The sequence below is a fragment of the Pelophylax lessonae genome (assembly GCF_965119305.1).
Source record: "Pelophylax lessonae genome assembly, chromosome: 3".
In the NCBI taxonomy this organism is placed as follows: domain Eukaryota; kingdom Metazoa; phylum Chordata; class Amphibia; order Anura; family Ranidae; genus Pelophylax; species Pelophylax lessonae.
This window is the reverse complement of record NC_138770.1, coordinates 230340038-230361177: the sequence shown is the minus strand read 5'-3', so window position 1 is coordinate 230361177 and position 21140 is coordinate 230340038. Positions and strand designations below refer to the sequence as shown.

Here is a 21140-nt window from a genome sequence, read left to right as displayed (position 1 = left end):
TAAAAAGAGGAAAGGTGAGAAAGACCTGGAGGTCAGAAGGATCTCTTACTCCAATAACTGCACTAACTTTTGTAATGCCATTAACATTGAATAACTGCACTAACTTTTGTAATGTCATTAACATTGATTTCAAGCTTGTAAGATTTAAGAGTCATCACCCAAAACCGAGATCCCATATGTAGGAAGACCACCCTGGATATGTACCTACTGGCCCCAGATGCCTTAGAGGGGAGGACTCAAGCCTGTTAGTCCATCTGACCTTACAGTGAATTTTCACCACAATCACTAAGCTCTGGGGAAAATCGCCATGCAATGTTCAACTTTCCCTGTCAAGTGAACAGCCCACTTGCCTTTGTAAATCAACCTCAAAGTCTCCTCTAAATAATTCTAAAGGAAGGCCAACACAGACTTTGTGACTCAGGTTATCCTGGCCCCACGGTCCGCATGCACTCTGCAATTCACTTTAACTATGTTTACATGTACTGTATATCATTTCATACACTGAAAGATTTTATTTTTCAGGCATGTCACAGATGATAACAGACAATGTAAATAAATTTTGCGACCACATTTTTAATAGCAATAGAAAACTTGGCTTTCCTTTGTCGTCAGTAATAGTCTGCATTGTGTGTGGTGCTGGAATAGAGAGGATGTTTCATTTAGTTCCCTTCTTTTGGGATCATTTGAGGTTGTATGGCACAAAGCCAGCATTTAAGCTCTCGCTCTCGCTCTATCTCGCTCTCTCTCTCTTTCATCAGGACTCAGGAGCAGTTCTTTCTAAATGAAATGCTCTTACATCAGACAGCCTCTTGGGGCATGTGGGAACATAGATCCAAACTGAAGACACACAGCTTCTGTAACTTGTATGACCCTGAATATCTGTCTGGAGTCAGAAAACTCACTGGACAAGACAGGATGTGTGGCAATCTAACTAAACTAGCCCATTAAAGCATTAATACAACACAGCAAACAGCATTTCCTTACATAAATTCCCCAAGTAGCAGAGAGACATGTCTAAGAAATTTTAAGGAGAAATTGTAAATGTTTATTCAGTTGTTCTATATACAAGACTTTACATTTCATGATTAGTAAAACAGAAACTTGCTTGTACTTAAAAGTAAGAAAACGAAAAACAAAAAAATGAATGAACAAGAAAAAAGGTCTGTCTAATGCTTTTAATCAGATTAATAAATGGCAAAGTTATAAAAATGTGATGCAAATATAGTATAGAGTTGTTAGGGTGCTTACAACCTAAATAATTTTCTTAAATTGCGAGTACAGCAGCAGCATGTTACTGACTGCACAGGGGTTGTTCTATGTGTCGTAGCCAAGACTTTTCTTTTGCAGACAGGGCAATTTAAAGCAAACCTGTGCCAAGATCATAGTGCTATAAGCTAATAATTTTACACAAGTTCCTACCGCTCCGTGAGAACGTCGTGTGACGAAACTAGTAGGGTGGGGCCAGGACGCCGAGCAACACCGCACAGCTCTACCTTTCACTTGCGGCTTGGAGATGCAGCCAGAGTGAAGGACTATACATGTGAGAACCCTCAGTGTCGGGCAGACACTTAGAAATGAGAGTGTGTATTATCTATGTTCTATTAAACAAGTGGAGTTTTTATTGGAATTACGCTATTGGGATTCTTCCTTTTCTTTTTAAATCCTTAACTTGCTTATCCCTGAGAATAAACGTTTATGGACAGTTTGGGAAGATCAACTTGCAGATATATGACCAACCTGCTGGAAATTATATATATTATCTAAAGCGCAATTGCTGGTTTTTAATTTGACCAGTTTCCCATCTGGTGAGTCAGTTTAGCTGATATGGTGGAAGCAGCACATTGGGCGTTTTGCATGCATTGTCACAGAAGAAATTATATCATTTGATGGACATATCTCCCCTTTTTTTTTTTGCAACTTTTGGCACTTTATATCACTTGGGACTCATAGACTGTTTTTAAGGATCAGCATACTTTTAGTTTCCTTTTTTTTTCACTATATGATTTTTTTTCACTATATGAGTTTATTGATGAAATAATTGTTTCTTATATGAATTTTTTCGAGAAATTTTTTTTTTGTTTTTTTGTATATATTGGGTTTAATTATCTTGCACAAAGATTTTTGATATTTATGTTTGCACTAGCACTTTTTTCTTTTGGTTGCACAGAACATATTGCACTTAGGATTTCTAATATTTTTACTATGCTGATCATGTGAATGGTGATTTTTTAAGATATTGTGATGCATTAGCACTTTAAACACACATATATAATATTTTTTTTTTAAGATATTGTGATGCAGTAGCACTTTAAACACACAGAAACTTTAGCCAATAGGAGAGGAATATAAACATGCACTGACATTTTTTCTTTTTTTTCTATTTTATGTGGATCACCTGCAGTAGATCAGCAGCAGTTTGTTCTGATTCCCCTTTCTTTTGGCTGTGTAATCATTGATTACCTGGGCGCCTGATCTTTCTTTTTTCTGAAGTTCCTAGCCTGGCCACACATTTTCTCCTCGGTGAACTCCACATATCCCTATTGCAGCCCTGTGTGCGCTGCCATGTTATAATATTCTGGGATAGCTCTGTTTGCAATAGTATAACAACCCAGGCAGAGTTCATCAGCATGCTTTTGTGACAGCCTATATTTACATTATACAAGCTATCAGGGTCATTGCAGGAAATGAGAAGGAAGCTGATATGAAAAGGCTGCAACATCACAGACGAGAGGGGGAGTAAGTTCCTCCACCCTAAACTCGCTCATCCATGTCTTTATGGACCTTTCTTTGTGCACTGTTGCGCAGTCATGTTGGAACAGGAAGGGGCCATCCCCAAACTGTTACCACAAAGCTGAGAGTATGAAATTGTCCAAAATGTCTTGGTATACTGATGCCTTGAGAGTTCCCTTCAATGGAACTAAGAGGCCAAGCCAAACCCCTGAAAAAAAACCCCACACCATAACCCCCCCCCACCAAATGTTTTGGACCAGTGCACAAAGCAAGGTTCATAAAGACACGGATGAGCAAGTTTGGGGTGGCCTGCACAGAGTCCTGACCTCAACTCGATAGAACACCTTTGGAATGAATTAGAGCAAAGACTGTGAGCCGGGCCTTTTCGTCCACATCAGTGCCTGACCTCACAAATGCGCTTTTGGAAGAATTGTCAAACATTCCCATAGACACACAAAGACATAGACATGCAAAGGGTGGGCCATCTCAATATTGAACCCTAAGGACTAAGACTGGAATGGAATGGAATGCCTTTAAAATGTATTTGCGTGTACAGGCAGGTGTCCCAATACTTTTGACAAAAAAGTGTATATACTGTATAAATCTATATATATACCTTTTTAATAAACTTTTCAGCTGTGGTAAATGTGTAAGGGGTTCTTCCTAGACCTTAAAAATATATTTAAAAAAATTAATGTTTTTAGGGAAGATGGCCATATGCATTTTTGATATACCCTACTTTGTATTGATGCCTTATCATGTCCTATTCTATAAATCTGTAATATGTTACATATGTCTACATTTTTGACTGTTCTTTCCTCTTGAACTAAGAAATAAAAAAAAAAAAAAGCGCAACGGGTTTAATGCACCTTTTACCAGTTTAATGGGGCAGGGGTTGCTAAGTTGTACATAAACCTGCCTAGCATCTCCTCCCAAGGTACAGGATGCATGCAAACGCCAAGTGTCCATCAACAAAAAGGATGAGATTTTAATAGAGGGTTCTTTTTACTCTCAAAATAACTCTCAAAATATTGTCAAATATAAAGTGTATATGTGTATTTTATAAATCATAATCCTTATAAATTTCATGTACTTCTTCCATTTGAAAAACTGGGTGGACGAGTTGTTGGTGATGTCAGTCACCTTTCTTCCTTGTTCTAAACTGACCACACAAAGCACAGAAGCTGATCTTGGCCCAAGCATGAGTTCGGGCCGAACATTTCCCTGTTTGGCCGTTCGCTGAACACCCAAATTTGTAGGGTGTTCGCAAGGCCTTGCACAGTGCATTCTGTGTCCTGATTGGGCAAAGCTTTGCCCAACCAGGGCGAAGTGTGAACTGGTTGTTGATGAGCAGGGCTGGGAAGCAGGCCGTGGCATCCTTAACAACCGATGAGTCATCAGCTGCCAATGGGTTCCCCCCCCCTCCCTAAACCAGACCAGGCCACATCCCTCAACAGGGGGGGGGGGGGGGGCTTCAGGGCAGGGGGAAAGTACCTTTTTCCCAATGTTGATGAGGATAAGGGCCTCGTCCCAATGACTATTGCCGGTGGTTGTGGGGGTCTGTGGGCGGGGGGGGTTTATCGGAATCTGGAAGCCCCCTTTAACAATGGGGGGCCCCCAGATCCCGCCCCCTCCTATGTGAATGAGTATCAGGTACATTGTACCCCATCCATTCACCAAAAAAGCGTCGAAGAGTAATAAAAACAAAGTTTTTGACAAATCTTTTATTAAAAAATAAAAAAATAGTGTCCCTTGATGTAAGTCCATTGTCAATCACGTTCCCCCACCGAACCAAAAAAAAAAAATGCTCCGCCTTCTGGGACAGCCTTTCGCCATATGCCTCTGCTGTGCTTCGACAGTTCTTATATAGGTAAGGGATGGGGCCACCTGGCAATGTCACCACCTTGTGACATCATAGGGCCAGCATGCACTAGTCACCAGGTGATGTAGCCAGGTGGCCCTGCCCCTTACCTATATAAGATTTTCTTTCTGGGTTGGCGGGCAGCGTGATTGATGATGGATTTATATTGAGGGATACTATTTTTAAATTAATTTAATTTTTTTTTTCCTGGCCTGCCAGGCTGCATGCCCGGATAAGGGACTGGTATGGATTTTGGGGGGACCCCACGCCATATTTTTTAAAATGTTGCCGTGGGGTTCCCCTCTAAATCCATATCAGACCCCAAGTGGTCAGTGAATGTTTCCTGGGGGCTCCTTTTCTCCTGCCTAAACAAAGGTATATTGCATTTGGCACCAAAGAGCTCCAGTTATGGAAATCTAGATCTGCTCTTGCATGGGGCCCTAATTTGTTTCTTTTGACCTATGCTAGCAGAATATAATTAATTTAAATGGAGCATTATCAGTATCTCACAAAAGTGAGTATACCCCTTACATTTTTTTACACATTTTATGATATCTATTCATGTGACAACACTGAAGAAATTACACTTTGCTACAATGTAAAGTAGTGGGTGTACAGCTTGTATAACAGTGTAAATTTGCTGTCCCCTCAAAATAACTCAACACACACCCATTAATGTCTAAACCACTGGCAACAAAAGTGAGTACACCCCTAAGTGGAAATGTCCATATTGGGCCCAAAGTGTCAATATTTTGTATGGCCACCATTATTTTCCAGCACTGCCTTAACCTTCTTGGGCATCGAGTTCACCAGAACTTCACAGGTTGCCACTGGAGTCCTCTTCCACTCCTCCATGACGACACCACGGAGCTGGTGGATGTTAGAGACCTTGCACTCCTCCACCTTCTGTTTCAGGATGCCCCACAGATGCTCCATAGGGTTTAGCTTTGGAGACATGCTTGGCCAGTCTATCACATTTTCCCTCAGCTTCTTTAGCAAGGCAGTGGTCATCTTGGAGGTGTGTTTGGGGTCATTATAATGTTTGAATACTGGCCTGCAACCCAGTCCCAGAAGGGAGGGGATCATGCTCTGATTCAGTATGTCACAGTACATGTTGATATTCATAGTTCCCTCAATGAACTGTAGCTCCCCAGTTCCGGCAGCACTCATGCAGCCCCAGACCATGACACTCCCACCACCATGTTTGACTGTAGGCAAGACACACTTGTCTTTGTACTCCTCACCTGGTTGCCGCCACACACGCTTGACACCATCTAAACCAAATAAGTTTATCTTGGTCTCATCAGAACACAGAACATGGTTCCAGTAATCCATGTCCTTAGTCTGCTTGTCTTCAGCAAACTGTTTGCAGGCCTTCTTGTGTATCATCTTTAGAAGAAGCTACTTTTGGGACAACAGCCATGCAGACCAATTTGATGCAGTGTGTGGCGTATGGTCTGAGCACTGACAGGCTGACCTTCCCACCCCTTCAACCTCTGCAACAATGCTGGCAGCACTCATACGTCTACAGGTCCCTCTCAAAAAATTAGCTTATTGTGATAAAGTTCATTATTTTCTGTAATGTACTGATAAACATTAGACTTTCATATATTTTAGATTCATTACACACAACTGAAGTAGTGCAAGCCTTTTATTGTTTTAATATTGTAATATAAATAGAAGAAAAATTTCCGCGCTAGATGTGACAGAAAACCAAATGATTAAGAACAATAGTGAGCAGCTGGCACAAAATCAACTAACAGTGATTCAAAAAATACAATAAAAACCAAAAAGTGCAGCGCTGAAATCAGTATACAATTATATAGCTGAAAAGCTCATATAAAGAAAACAAAAAAGGAGAGGGGATAATGTCCAAATGAATAGTCCCAATATTAAGTGCAGAGATGTGAATCCACGTGCAAAATAACTTTCTTCCAGTGACACCAGGGAAAAGTGTAGGAAGGGGACACCCTTGTGCTCAGGTATAACAAGCAGCTTACCGAAATTCCGTGGCTGCTCAATTTAATGAGACAGCCTCTCCCAGCTAGTAGTAAACCAGTAGGTCAACCGATATCAAGCTCAGGTGCTTCGAAAGACTCCAAAAGCCGAAAGCCGCCAAATCGATCCCAGACATAAACGTCCACACGCCCCCCAACGAAGCCGGCCGTTTATCCATATGCTGATCTGGAGACTTGCGGGACGCCGCAGTTAGATCCATGACCGGCACATACTACATGCCTGTTTTTGTCTTTTAAATTGTAAGTAGTTTTTTTAATAAATTTACCTATTGGTTTACGGGATTACGCTATGGGCCTCTGTTTCTTTCTACATATGGCTTTACGTTCAATGGAGTATATGAGAAGTTCCAAGTGTGCCACATATTAATGTGATCGGTTTAACAACACACCGGAAACGGCTTTCGGCTTTTGGAGTCTTTCGAAGCACCTGAGCTTGATATCGGTTGACCTACTGGTTTACTACTAGCTGGGAGAGGCTGTCTCATTAAATTGAGCAGCCACGGAATTTCGGTAGACTGCTTGTTATACCTGAGCACAAGGGTGTCCCCTTCCTACACTTTTCCCTGGTGTCACTGGAAGAAAGTTATTTTGCACGTGGATTCACATCTCTGCACTTAATATTGGGACTATTCATTTGGACATTATCCCCTCTCCTTTTTTGTTTTCTTTATATGAGCTTTTCAGCTATATAATTGTATACTGATTTCAGCGCTGCACTTTTTGGTTTTTATTGTTTTAATATTGATGATTTTGGCATACAGCTCATGAAAACCCCAAATTCCTATCTCAAAAAATTAGCATATCATGAAAAAGTTCTCTAAACGAGCTATTAACCTAATCATCTGAATCAACTAATTAACTCTAAACACCTGCAAAAGATTCCTGAGGCTTTTAAAAACTCCCAGCCTGGTTCATTACTCAAAACCGCAATCATGGGTAAGACTGCCGACCTGACTCCTGTCCAGAAGGCCATCATTGACACCCTCAAGCAAGAGGGTAAGACGCAGAAAGAAATTTCTGAACGAATAGGCTGTTCCCAGAGTGCTGTATCAAGGCACCTCAGTGGGAAGTCTGTGGGAAGGAAAAAGTGTGGCAGAAAACACTGCACAACGAGAAGAGGTGACCGGACCCTGAGGAAGACTGGGGAGAGGGAAATGCCAAAATGCCTAAAGTCCAGTGTCAAGTATCCACAGTCAGTGATGGTCTGGGGTGCCATGTCAGCTGTTGGTGTTGGTCCACTGTGTTTTATCAAGGGCAGGGTCAATGCAGCTGGCTATCAGGAGATTTTGGAGCACTTCATGCTTCCATCTGCTGAAAAGCTTTATGGAGATGAAGATTTCATTTTTCAGCACAACCTGGCACCTGCTCACAGTGCCAAAACCACTGGTAAATGGTTTACTGACCATGGTATTACTGTGCTCGATTGGCCTGCCAACTCTCCTGACCTGAACCCCATAGAGAATCTGTGGGATGTTGTGAAGAGAAAGTAGAGAGACGCAAGACCCAACACTCTGGATGAGCTCAAGGCCGCTATCGAAGCATCCTGGGCCTCCATAACACCTCAGCAGTACCACAGGCTGATTGCCTCCATGCCACGCCGCATTGAAGCAGTCATTTCTGCAAAAGGATTCCCGACCAAGTATTGAGTGCATAACTGAACATAATTATTTGAAGGTTGACTTTTTTTGTATTAAAAACACTTTTTTTTTATTGGTCGGATGAAATATGCTAATTTTATGAGATAGGAATTTTGGGTTTTCATGAGCTGTATGCCAAAATCATCAATATTAAAACAATAAAAGGCTTGCACTACTTCAGTTGTGTGTAATGAATTTAAAATATATGAACGTCTAATGTTTATCAGTATATTACAGAAAATAATGAACTTTATCACAATATGCTAATTTTTTGAGAGAGACCTGTATTTCCCAGACATCCTCTGGCTATGACGCTGAGCACGTGCACTCAACTTCATTGGTCGACCATGGTGAGGCCTGTTCTGAGTGGAACCTGTCCTGTTAAACCGCTGTATGGTCTTGGCCACTGTGCTGCAGCTCAGTTTCAGGGTCTTGGCAATCTTCTTATAGCCTAAGCCATCTTTATGTAGAGAAACAATTCTTTTTTTTTCAGATCCTCAGAGAGTTATTTGCCATGAGGTGCCATGTTGAACTTCCAATGACCAGTATGAGAGAGTGAGAAAGATAATACCAAATTTAACACACCTGCTCCCCATTCACATCTGAGACATTGTACCACCAAAGAGTCACATGGCACCAGGGAGAGACAACGGCTAATTGGGCCCAATTTGGACATTTTCACTTAGGGGTGTACTCACTTTTGTTGCCAGCAGTGTAGACATTAATGGCTGTGTGTTGAGTTATTTTGAGGGGACAGCAAATTTACACTGTTATACAAGCTGTACACTCACCACTTTACATTGTAGCAAAGTGTCATTTCTTCAATGTTATCGCATGAAAAGATATAATAAAATATTTACAAAAATGTGAGGGGTGTATTCACTTTTGTGAGATACTGTATATGGGCACTATGGGCAGCATAAGGTACAGCCTGTGAATATAAATACTTTTTTATTGTGAAGAGTAATAATAAAATAATTAACTAATCATCTAATGTTTTCCCCTGCAACCTCTTTTGGCAGTTTTATAGATTGGCTACAAGATACTGTGACAAAAGGTTTTTAGTGACCTTCACCACTGAATATCATTAGTAAAATCTGTTTACAGCATGCATCAGCTCTTTCACTAATATAAAGGTTCATGCATTGCAACAAGAACACAAATTACAGCCACTTCTTTGCAGGCGGTTAGAAAAGCCATGGAGATGAACTGTAGCATTCCATTTATGTCAAACTCCAAAGCCTACCATTAATTGCAGGTAAATTTATTCCATACTAATGCACACATGAATAATTTAAATGGAGGAATGTCTGTTAGAGGGCAATCTGGTCATGTGACTTCCTGTTAACTTTTTGGACTCACTCCTCGTATCATGCCGTATCTTCACTGATCTTGAAATGATGACTTAATACTCTTGGTTAAGGCTTGTATAATATGGATCTTAAGTGGATAAGATGACCTCATGCCCCAATTTACGCAGCAACAAAGCTGAGACATCCTACCAAAGAATAATCTCAGAAGCAGCACTCTAATTCAAACACAAAAGGTTTTATATCCAATTACTTTCAGTGCAGTGGAACAATGGGATTCAGAATGGCTGGTTAGAGCATTGCAGAAAAAAAAAAGCTTTATTAAACACGTCCAATATAACATTAAATTACAACCCTGCTGCTGTGCAAAGAGTACCCCTTTGAAATGTAACTGTCTTATTAATTTGTTCAAAGCTTGCAGCCTTGAAAACATTCATTTACTACATTACTAATTATATTCTAGTGGTCATTTTTTTAACATGATACAATTTCTATCTTAAATATTTTAAGGGTCCAATTTAAAGCGGATTCATCAGAGAGAGTTAAAAAGGAAAAGCTTTCTTAATAAAGGCTATAGTGAAATAAATTTGTAAGATATATTTATGGAAAAACAGTATCTAAAAATGATTTCCCTCCTATGTATGAAATACATAATCAGCGCTATTCTATTAAACTGCATGTGACTGTTAAAAGCTAATGAATGCTTCATGTTTGGGAATTTGTGACCAAACAATAGTATTAAACACATGCTCCGTTCTCGGAAATTGGCTGTTCATATGAATACTTGTTTAGATTTATATGTGCCTGGATAAAACAGCTCCAAACACATGTCATAAGTTACAAAATATAATATACCCGCAGCAGATATGTAGACCACGGCAGGCTAAGCCTGCACAGGCATTTGGCTAGCTACACTTTTGGTGCAAGTCAACTAATATAATGACACGCAAAGGGTAAACCACAGCTGAAACAAGATAGGCTGGGACTAATCAGTTGCGTAGTAGTAAGAAAAGCAGGTATCCATGTACTATGCAGCCATGTTCCTTTTAATCGCTTCTATTAGGAGAAATTTCAAGTCAGTAAGAACCTAAATTTCCTTCAAAAACAATAATTGTACAAATTATGGAATCCATTCTTACATTCACGGTGAACGATCATTGGTTAGTTGAGTTGTATTTATTACAATACGTGCAAAATACAATATTTGAGTTACTGACGCGTTTTATCGTGGAAATACACCAACATCGTTATTTTGCTTTTTGTATGATTGTTGTCACTTTGTGGTGATATATCTAATATTGTACAGCTGCTACCCCAATTTTCTAAACTATAATGCACTGCATTTCCTTTAACTCCTTTACGACCACCCACCGCATGTACTGCGGCAGGCAGCAGCTCCTGGGCTCGTCAGCGGGGAAGCCGATGCGTGCGTCAGGCGGCTCCAATTGCTGACACCCGCGATCGTTCCCCGCTGAGAGAGAAGGATGGTCGGCTGTTGTATGATCACAGAGCCCATGTGATCCTGCCATATAGGTTTACATATCTCTCTGGTCATCTCAGAAGCTACGCCCCCTACAGTTAGAATCACTCCCCTAGGGTCACATTTAACCCCTTGATCACCATTCCTCGCCAGTGTCATTATTACAGTAACAGTGCATATTTTTAGCACTGATTACTGTAGTAATGTCACTGGCCCCCCCAAAAGTGTCAAAAATGTCAGTCAGGGATCTGATCTGTCCGCCGCAATGTCGCAGTCCCACAAAAAATCACAGATTGCCGCCATTACTAATAAAAAAAAAAATGACATAAATCTTTCCTGTAGTTAGTAGACGCGATAACTTTTGCGCAAACCAATCAAAATACGCTTATTGCGATTTTTTTTTTTTACCAAAAATATGTAGCAGAAAACAAATTGGCCTAAAATGTTAAAAAAATTAGATTTTTAAATTTTTTTTGGATATGTCATATAGCAGAATGTGAAAAATATTGTTTTTTTTTTTTTTTTTCAAAATTGTCGCTATTTTTTTGTTTATAGCGCAAAAAATAAAAATCGCACAGGTGATCAAATACCACCAAAAGAAAGCTCTATTTGTGGGAAAAACAGGACATCAATTTTGTTTGGGTACAACGTTTCATGACCGTGCAATTGTCTGTTAAAGTAACGCAGTGCCGAATCGCAAAATAGGGCCTGGTCAGGAAGGGGGTAAAATCTTCCCGGGGCTAAAGTGGTTAAACCATGGCCATCAGGCTTAGAATGACCAATATGGGAGCTTTTTGTGAGGCCAGTCTCTGTACCATAATAGGGGAGCAAAGAGCAGCAATAGTATCAACTGTGAATTGGAAGATGTTGTAGAGTAAGTATATAGAAAGCTGACAAACTACATAAAGAGGGATTAGGTCAGTTAGGAAACTGTAATTTAATTCTGATTGTTAACTCTTTCTGCAAAAAAACCCTCTTCTGCCTTTTTTATTGGAGGCTTTTTTTGTTTTTTTTTCCCCGGTTAATTTGACGTCAACAGACATCTTTATTGGCTACCCCATGCATTTTTTTTGCTCCAAGACTTACTTTAAAAATATAGGCTTTTGTTTTAGGGTGGTATTTGGAGTTTTTTCTTTATTTTGGATGTATATTGATTTTTATTTTATTTGATGTTGTTTAAGGATGGGCTTTATGTTCAAGTCAAACTTACGTTCGGCTCGACCATCGGGTATTCGTGTGTTTGCTGAACGCACGAACACCCGGGCGCTCGGCAGAAAGTTTGCCCGCTGATGAGCGCCCCATAATGCAATGCGTGATTGCAGTGCATTAAGTGCTTGTGATTGGCCAAAGCATTCACCTGACCTATATGCTTTTGCCAATCACAGCACAATGTCCTGTCAGAGCCATCAATGGCCAAAGGCAGGGTGCCTTTAGCCATTCTTGGCTTAGGGGCTAAGTCCATGCCCCACACTATATAATGCTGCTGCTTACACAGCAGCCGTGTATAGTGTGTGACAATAGAGATTAGGTAGGTAGTTAGTGGATAGTGTGTTCAGTCAGTTTAGTGCAGTCAGTGTAGTGTACAGGCATATTCGCTCCCCACATTTGGTGTCCCCGTCACTTATGGTTCGTGAGCAGTGCCATGTCAAGCTGACCAATTTCCCATAGATGCCAATGAGCCCTGAAAGCTGAAAATTGAACTGGGCAGGAAGGGGGTGAAAATGTCCTGTATTTAAGTGGTTAAGGGGAACCCTATCACAGAATAAAAAAAAAGAATGGCGTGGGGTTTTGACGTCAGAAGGGGGCGGTGCCACCAGTTGACGTAGCCAGGTGGCCCTGCCCCTTGCCTATAAAAGAACTGTCAAAGATGAAAATCGTTCATACGCCGAGGAGCCTCTTAAGAGGCGGGCGTCATGATTGACGATGGATTTACATCGAGGGACACCATTTTTTTCCTTTTTAATAAAGGACTTGACAAAAACTGTGTTCTGTGGTTTGTACTCTTTTACACTTTTTTGGTGAATGGGTATGGGTATGATGCACCCGATACCCATTCACATGGGGGGGGCGGGATTAGGGGGCCCCCTTGTTAAAGGGGGCTTCCAGATTCAGGTAAGCCCCCCACCCGCAGAACCTGACAACCACCACCCAGGGTTGTCGGGAAGAGGCCCTTGCCCCCATCAACAGTTTTACACTGCTGTATCATATGTGGTCTCCTAATTATTTTAGTAAAACATCTGTACTCTTTGGAGTTGATTTACTAAAGATAAACAGGCTGTTCATTTTGCAAGGCAATTTGGGCTTTGTAAGGGAATTCTCCCTTAGCTTAGTAAATGTAGTACAAAAAATGTCCAGTCATGTGCAAGGAAAATTTAAAAATACAGCATTTTTTATTGCACATGTTCAAATGATGAAAGTCAGCAGAGCTTCATCTCATTCACTGAGCTATGGGTTCATTTCCTTGCAAGTTGCAATTTCCCTTGCATAGTAAAAGGTATGTTAGCCTTTAGCAAATCATTCCCTTTGTTTCTAGTACATTTTGCCCTATTATCCCTCCATCTGGTCAATTTTACACTGCTGTACCCTCTACAGTAGTTTAGTTCTTCTAGTAAAGCCAACCTGTGCTATTTATCTCTATCAAATTGGGCCTAGCTTTACTATTTAAAATTGTCCCGCTGCTGGCCAATATTACACGGCTGTGTTTGTGTTTCTGTAGTCTCCGAAGTCTTTTAGTAAAATATCCGACTGTACTCCTTTTTTCAAGCAATTTCAGCTAGTTTATGAAAAATGTCTTGCTGCTGGCGAATTGTACACTACTGGATCATTCAGTGGTGTTCCAGGAGGGTGTAGCTAGCACCAGATACTGCCATTCAGCTGCAAGTACCAACCATGTGATTCAAGGACACTTGGTAGCACAGGTGTGGTCTGGGCAGTGTACTCTCTGCCTCATCAGGCAAGAGCAAGAGATGTAGAACAGTCTGACGTCTGCCCAGCATTCTGTCACAGCACATGATTACACAATCTGCTCATGCCAATCTCTCCCCCTGTGACCGTGCAGCAGTGGTCCACCAAAACACTGAGCATGCTACAGCAACAACCCAATGCAGGACTCAGAGGAAATCCAGGGAGACGAACTTTATGGCGCTCGAGTGTCCACTGCCTCTATTGACACATCACTGTACTGTGTGACCACACAACATCATTTTGTATGTCATTTAGCTCTTGTATCATATGTGCTCAATTGGTTTAGGGATCTGAGTGGTTATACATTATTTTGTTGTCTGTTCCACAAAGGAGCCTACGGTGTTTTTGGTGGTGTTAGTACGATAATAATTTTAAAGCTGTCTGTGGACATGTTTTTGAGTGGCAGTGGCGGTATGGTATTGATTTTATATCTGTGGACATTTTTATGGACTGTAATAAACTGTAATGTTAATCCCAGTCAAAATAGGTCTGTTACCGTTTCATGAAAAATATGTCACTGCTAAAGCTACCTAAAAATAAACTTTTTTTCAATCTGAAATGAATCAGATTGAGGTGCTGCTGCTGTATCTAACCTGAGCTAATTGTCAAAGAAAAAAATCAATTCTCCGCCAAAAAATGCTGTACCAGTCTATGCTGTTGCTAAAATTGATTGAGAAAATCATACTGTTCCGTAATGCCACATACATAACAAGGCATCCCCCAAGCCCGTTGTTTTAAGGATTTTTGTCATTTCAATGTTGCCCTCAAAATGCTGCTGTAGGATTCTTTTTTATATTTTTTTTTTGCATGACAGTGCCCATCTTCCCATGCCTTTTTTGGACAGCTGTTCACCTATTTGCTCTAAAAATGGCTGTAATTTAAAGGCTAAGTTCACCTTCAGGAACATGTTACATATGGGTGGAGCATGTAACATGTTCCAGCTCTTGCCCCCAGTTCCCCTGATCTTTTGAATGAATGCATTACAAGTACCATCAGCCACTGCAGCCAATGGCTTGCAGTTCTGAATAAACTGCAAGGGCACTGATGAGCGCTCTCGTAGTTCATTCACAAGCCATGCAGCTTTTAAAAGGCAGCCCGAATAAAGGTACGGCAGAAAGCTGCAAGGATTTTCTTCAGAAGTCTGACCCTTGCACCCCTGATCCACTGATCCTGGATGCAATGCTTTCCAGGCTTCTGCTGGAAAAATAATAAATGCACAATTTTTTTCCTACAAATATGTTTTTTTCTATTATTTTTTTCTTGAAAAGTGCTTTAACTAAAATAATCCTCCCTCATAGACTTTAATGGGATTCACCTCCAACTTCGGGTTCACTGAATTTTGAACACAATTCATCAAACCCTAGGCGATTCGAGCAGGGACAAATTCTCCCATCACTAATGAAGAAGTGAATAATGAAATATCTTAACACAGCTGGAAGCATTAAATGAATATGAAACCACAAACATGATTACTTATTAATAAAAGTTAGGAACTTTTAGATTTCATTAGTCTCAACACTTTTAGTGATATATTTCATTTGATGGTGTGTGCTCTGCCATCAGAAAAGCAATAATGCCAAAAATGAACAAGTGATTGGATCAGACAGTAATATCCTGGAGTACAATATGGAGGTCATTGTTTGTGGCTGATAAAGATCAGTAGCAGCAGAACACGGAAGAAGGACAAATATGAGCATGCATATACTGTCTGATGTGTCAAAATTTTAGTTTAACCCCAGATTCTTACCATGTGACAAGCATACTGAAATACAGAAAACTGGAATTTTAAGAAAACTAGAATGCCCTGTGTCTAATTGGAGCCCCTTTGGGTAGTCAGACAATGCAACAACCTTTACTCACAGCAGCTTGGCAAGCAATTTTCTGCCCATTCCTTTACCATATACAATGTGGACTAAGCATTACCTTTCAAATTTGATGGCTCTCATGATCACGTTTATGATCACGTTGGATTACAGGTGAAATCTTCAACTGCAGCTCTTGCTCTGACAAAGCATTTCCTATTAATTCCCTTTAGGTAATAATAGTTTAGTATTAACTATTTAGTGGCCACGTTTTCTTAAATTGCAGTACTCTAGCCAACATCCCTTAGAGCACACTTCAGGGTGCATTCTTAAAAAATATGCAAAGCTTTTTGCCCTGCATAAATGCATGTACGTTAGTTAATGAAGCTAAAGATTATAGCAAATAGCCATATTTGCTATGATCATCAGCTCTATGTAGTTGCCATAACGATGTGGTATATTGCAGATTTCTATTAACGAATACATTTGAACTGGAGAGAAGATATCTTGGGAACATTTGTTTTTGCACAGAACAAATGTAAATGCAATTTCGGGGGGGTGAATAACTCTGCAAATGTTTTACAATAATACCCCCCCACCACACACACTTAGTCTGCACGAAACACTTTTGATGCCTACGCCACTGCCTCTGACTAGAGATGAACAGATTCATTAAATTGAATATATACATTTAGATTTATTCAGTCTTTAACCTCCACACTACCACTGTATTGTTAAAAAAATACAGCGTAGTAGTGGATGTCAATTTCTGGAGTTCAATTTATAAAAGTAACTCCAGAAACAGCCCTTGGTTGGTAAGTGTAACCCCTTGATGTCTGTGAACCCCTTACACATCCCTTAATCATTTACATGGGGGGTGGTAATTTAGGGGGAGCACAACATTTTTGATTGCACTATGGATCATGATTAGGGATGATCGAACTTTTGAAAAGTTCGGTTCGAACTAGAACACCCGAATTTCCCGAAAGTTCGGTTCGGATTCCCAAACCCCATTGAAATCAATGGGACCCGAACTTCGGGAATCAAAAAACACCATTTTGAAGCCCTAAAACCTAATAAATGCCCCTAAAAAAGTGCCTAGGGTTCTGGGTAATGCCCCAAGGACTATGAATCAGGCAAAAAAAAAAGTTCTTAAAAATTGTCGTTTTTGACGGAGAGCCAATTATTGAAAAAATTATTGAAAAAAAAAAAAAAAAAAGATTTCTTTGGATTTAGTGTCTGGGGGGTCTAAAAAGTGTACCTGTGACGTTTCAGCTCTGTAGCATGTCCAGAACCAGAATTATAGCATGCCAAACCTTCAAAAATGACTTTTTTGCTTAACCGCACCTTTCTTTTGCTCCTAATAAAGCAGATGTGTGTGACGCCTTTTGCAGTGGACTTAACGCTTACAACAAGAACAGGCGTTAACTTGTCACTGAGGCTTTAAGTCCACTGCAAAAGGTTTTGCTACTCTGCGTCACACACATCTGCTTTATTTAGCGACAACTTTGGGTCGCATAGCAGTGTGTGTCTTGCAGGAGATTTTCACATCGCACAGTTGATAAAGCCTCAGTGACAACTATACATAAATTAAAATTCATCACAAAAAAACAGATTATTTTTCTTAGAATTTCAGTAGCGCAGGGATGGTGTTACCCTCCTTTCATAAAGTGCAAATAAAGTGCATAAATTGCATAAATAATCCAAAACATCCAACTAAGCAAGAACAAAGTCCTTCAAAAGTCTTTGTTTATGTAGTGCCAGAGCAATATACAGTGCCTTTAATGCAAGGTCATTGGTGTCAGTTATAGGAACCACCGTACAATGTCGACACCACCAGCTCTGGCACTACATAAACAAAGACTTTTGAAGGACTCTGTTCTTGCTTAGTTGGATGTTTTGGATTATTTATGCAATGTATGCACTTTATTTATTTGCACTGTATGAAAGGAGGGTAACACCATCTCTGCGCTACTGAAATTCTAAGAAAAATAATCTGTTTTTTTTTTTGTGATTTATTTTAATTTATGTATAGTTGTCACTGAGGCTTTATCAACTGTGCAATGTTAAAATCACCTGCAAGACGCACACTGCTATGCGACCCAAAGATGTCGCTAAATAAAGCAGATGTGTGTGACGCAGAGTAGCAAAGCCTTTTGCTACATAACCAAAGACTTTTGAAGGAAAAAAATAATCATTTTTTTTTGTGATGAATTTTAATTTATGTATAGTTGTCACTGAGGCTTTCGCAACTCTGCGCGGTGAAATTCACCAGCAAAACGCACACTGCTATGCGACCCAAAGTTGTCACTAAATACAGTGCAACGTGCTCACTAGACAGTGAGAACCCTGAGACTTAAAAGTATCCCTACAAAAACTAGATTATTGAATCTAACTATAGTGGTATATAGAACCCTAACTACACTGCATATCCCTTTCCTCACACTAAAAGAACAGCTCCATACAGCAGAAGATAATTTCTAACTGACACTGTCCCTTTACATTTTTTTTATTTTTTTTTTTAACTCAAACAGCACAATCGCTGTATTTCTAACTACACTGACAATGTTTCTGTAAGCTGACTGTTCTGCTGATATGGAGCTTTACAAGCAATCGGCTATGCAGCAACGTTGTTTAACACAGCAGAAGAAACACAAATGCTTCCACTCTCTTCCAAAGCCTCTGTATTACAGTGCTAGAGGTTAGGTGGGGCTATGTTATATACTGGGGGATGTATTCACTCCTGATTGGCCTCTGGTCCCCGTAGTCACTCCAATCACGTTCCTAGCAGACTCCTGCCCCCTCATTTTACTGACATTTCTGGGCCAATCACGGCCTTTTAAAGCCCACTTCCTGTCCCATTGCATCTTGGGCGGTTCGGGTGACCGAATTCCGAACTTTTACCGCAAAAAGTTTGGAATTCGGCCGAATTTCTAACACCCAATGTTCGGGTCGAACCGATGGTCGACCCGAACCATTCGATCATCCCTAATCCTGATTGCTTGGATTCCTGAACTTGAAAGGGGTCTGAACAGAAAGGGATACTTTTCTGTAACCCTGCTTAAAAAGGTTGTAAACCCAAATATTTGCTACCTTTGTGTAGACAGGGCACACCACCAATGATATATTTATATAGCAAACATTTAAAAACAATTGTTTTTGGTACTTCTTTTTTTACTTTCATTTTATAGATCACCTGTCTGCAATACATCTGTACAGCCCAGCAATGTCTGAGCAATGTTTACGCTGCAGTGTGTCAAATATCCTGGTAATTTCACTTAAGCTTTTACTTTCTATCTCTTCCAGGCCATTTGAACAGATCCCGCTAAAAGGGCTATTCAGTTGCTTAACTGACAGCACACTATGCTCTAGATGGCCTGGAAGGGAGGATGTGTAAAAGCTAAAGTGCTATCACAGGACATGCCTAGCCTCTGAATCAGGTGTTTACTGGGCTGTACAGAGCAAGTTCTAAGAACGGCAGGATCAACAGGTCATCTATTTACGAGCAAATCTTAATGTAAGAAAATACTACCTTTAATCTATGGATGCACCTAAAAGAAACATTCAGGTTTATCACAACTAAATAAGTTACTTAGTTAAGTGAAGTGATGATCAATGCAACTTAAAACTGGCCATACATGGGTCAGTTGACTGTGTCATTGTATTCTGACAGCGGAGAGACTCCACCAACGTCAGAGTACACAGCTCATCGCTGGAGCCTATCACCTGTGTGTGAAATTACCAACTTCTGTTAATCTGCAGTGGCCTATAAATGGATCGAAATGTTGCTGGTCTCTGCTGAACAGGACAAATTTCAATTCATGTATGACCAGCTTACAGTATATGTGAATCCTCAGCTTGTAAAGCAAACCATTCAGTTTAAAATAAAAAGGAAAGGCAAAACATTTGTGTAGAGATATTGTGATAACGGATATCACCTAAAGTTCATAAATTTGTGCACTAATTGATGGATAACTTGATACAACACTCTACTGTTGTACTTATTTGGTAAATAAACTCAATGAACTTCAGTGTAGCCCTATTTACATTTTACACTTACTTTCTGAAGGTTCTTTAGAACGTCTTCCACTGGAGGGCTTCCTTAGCAGACTCCTTCCTGAGGTAAAGAGGTTTGATAATTCCTCAAGGGGACTTGTTGGTGTTCTGGAACGTGAGCTGCTTTGAGATACACAATAAGTACTGGTAGATGAATTCATTGACTTCCCTTCTTGTGGAGTGTTTCTGCCAGTAGAATGAGGCACTGATGGGGAATTTCTTGACAGACTTCCTGAATGCACTGAATCATAGGGTGGAGGTCGTTTGAGGCTTAGAGGAGTCAGTGACCTACCCATGCTCACAGGGGAAGGAGAAGCAGAATGACTTTTAGGATACCCATGAGGAGACTGTGTTCTGTACGTTGTTGAAGCATGTGGTGGTGAAGAGGAATGCCCAGATGAAGTACTTCCATGAACCACCACTGCTTGGTCTTTCTCCACTTTCTGATGCCCTGGAATGTGTGCTGTATGTGAAGATGGTGAACTAGCAGTTTGCTGCTTTATGTAAGACACATTTTCTAATACAGGAAGCTTTGCCACTTCAAGAGGAGTTAGAGGAGATTCATCTGAATTTGGTGAACACTGTGCTGGTGCTGGTGGAAACACCAATAAAGGAGGCCTTTGAGAGAGTAGATTTGGAAATGGTGGGGGGATATCACAAGTCTGGCCTTTGGGAGTTGATGGCACTGAGGACTTGGTGAATTCTAAATCAGGCACTGTGGGAGTAGGACACTGAGAAGAACAACTAACATGATCCATTTCATAAAGACACCTGGAATCTTGGCTAACATCATCAAATATAGGATATTTCATTTCCTCATACACTGCCTCGCACTGGTCCTCATCATCTTTTTTAAAGTCTCTTAATATATTCCCTACCATTTCTATATAAACAGGTTCTTCATCATCTCTGTCTAGAGCAGCACTGCTGAGTTGAGATGAAGATAATTCTCTAAACAGTCTACCCTTCACTCGACCATGCTTTTTAATGTATGTTTCATCAAATGATGTACTGAGAGTAGTTGTTGGGTTCCGTTTGGGTTTGGGTGGAGGAATCTTCTTTGTGTACTCATCACTGTGAGGTCTTTGCTTTGCTGCCACTAGGAAATCAATGGAAAAAAAATTAAAGAAAAAAGTATAAAGACAAGATGCATGGCAAAACAATAACAGGTTAGCATAGTTAAAGGGTATTAATTGCATCAGCATTTACCTGGCATAGAGGCCGCTAATGGAAGCAGTGATTTTATTACTCTCTGCTCTGAATCGGGAAGCAGTGAAACATT

The 21140-nt window shown here is 40.3% G+C and overlaps 1 protein-coding gene across 3 annotated transcripts in view; it reads right to left on the bottom strand.

The window, feature by feature from the left end:
• NYAP2 (neuronal tyrosine-phosphorylated phosphoinositide-3-kinase adaptor 2) overlaps positions 1–21140 on the bottom strand; it is a 323386-nt gene that overhangs the window by 34320 nt on the left and 267926 nt on the right. For all 3 annotated transcript variants that reach the window (XM_082249989.1, XM_082249990.1, XM_082249991.1), the window contains one exon: positions 19863–20957. In XM_082249989.1, coding sequence (XP_082106115.1) covers positions 19863–20957 — 1095 coding nt within the window. The remainder of the gene's footprint in view (positions 1–19862; positions 20958–21140) is intronic.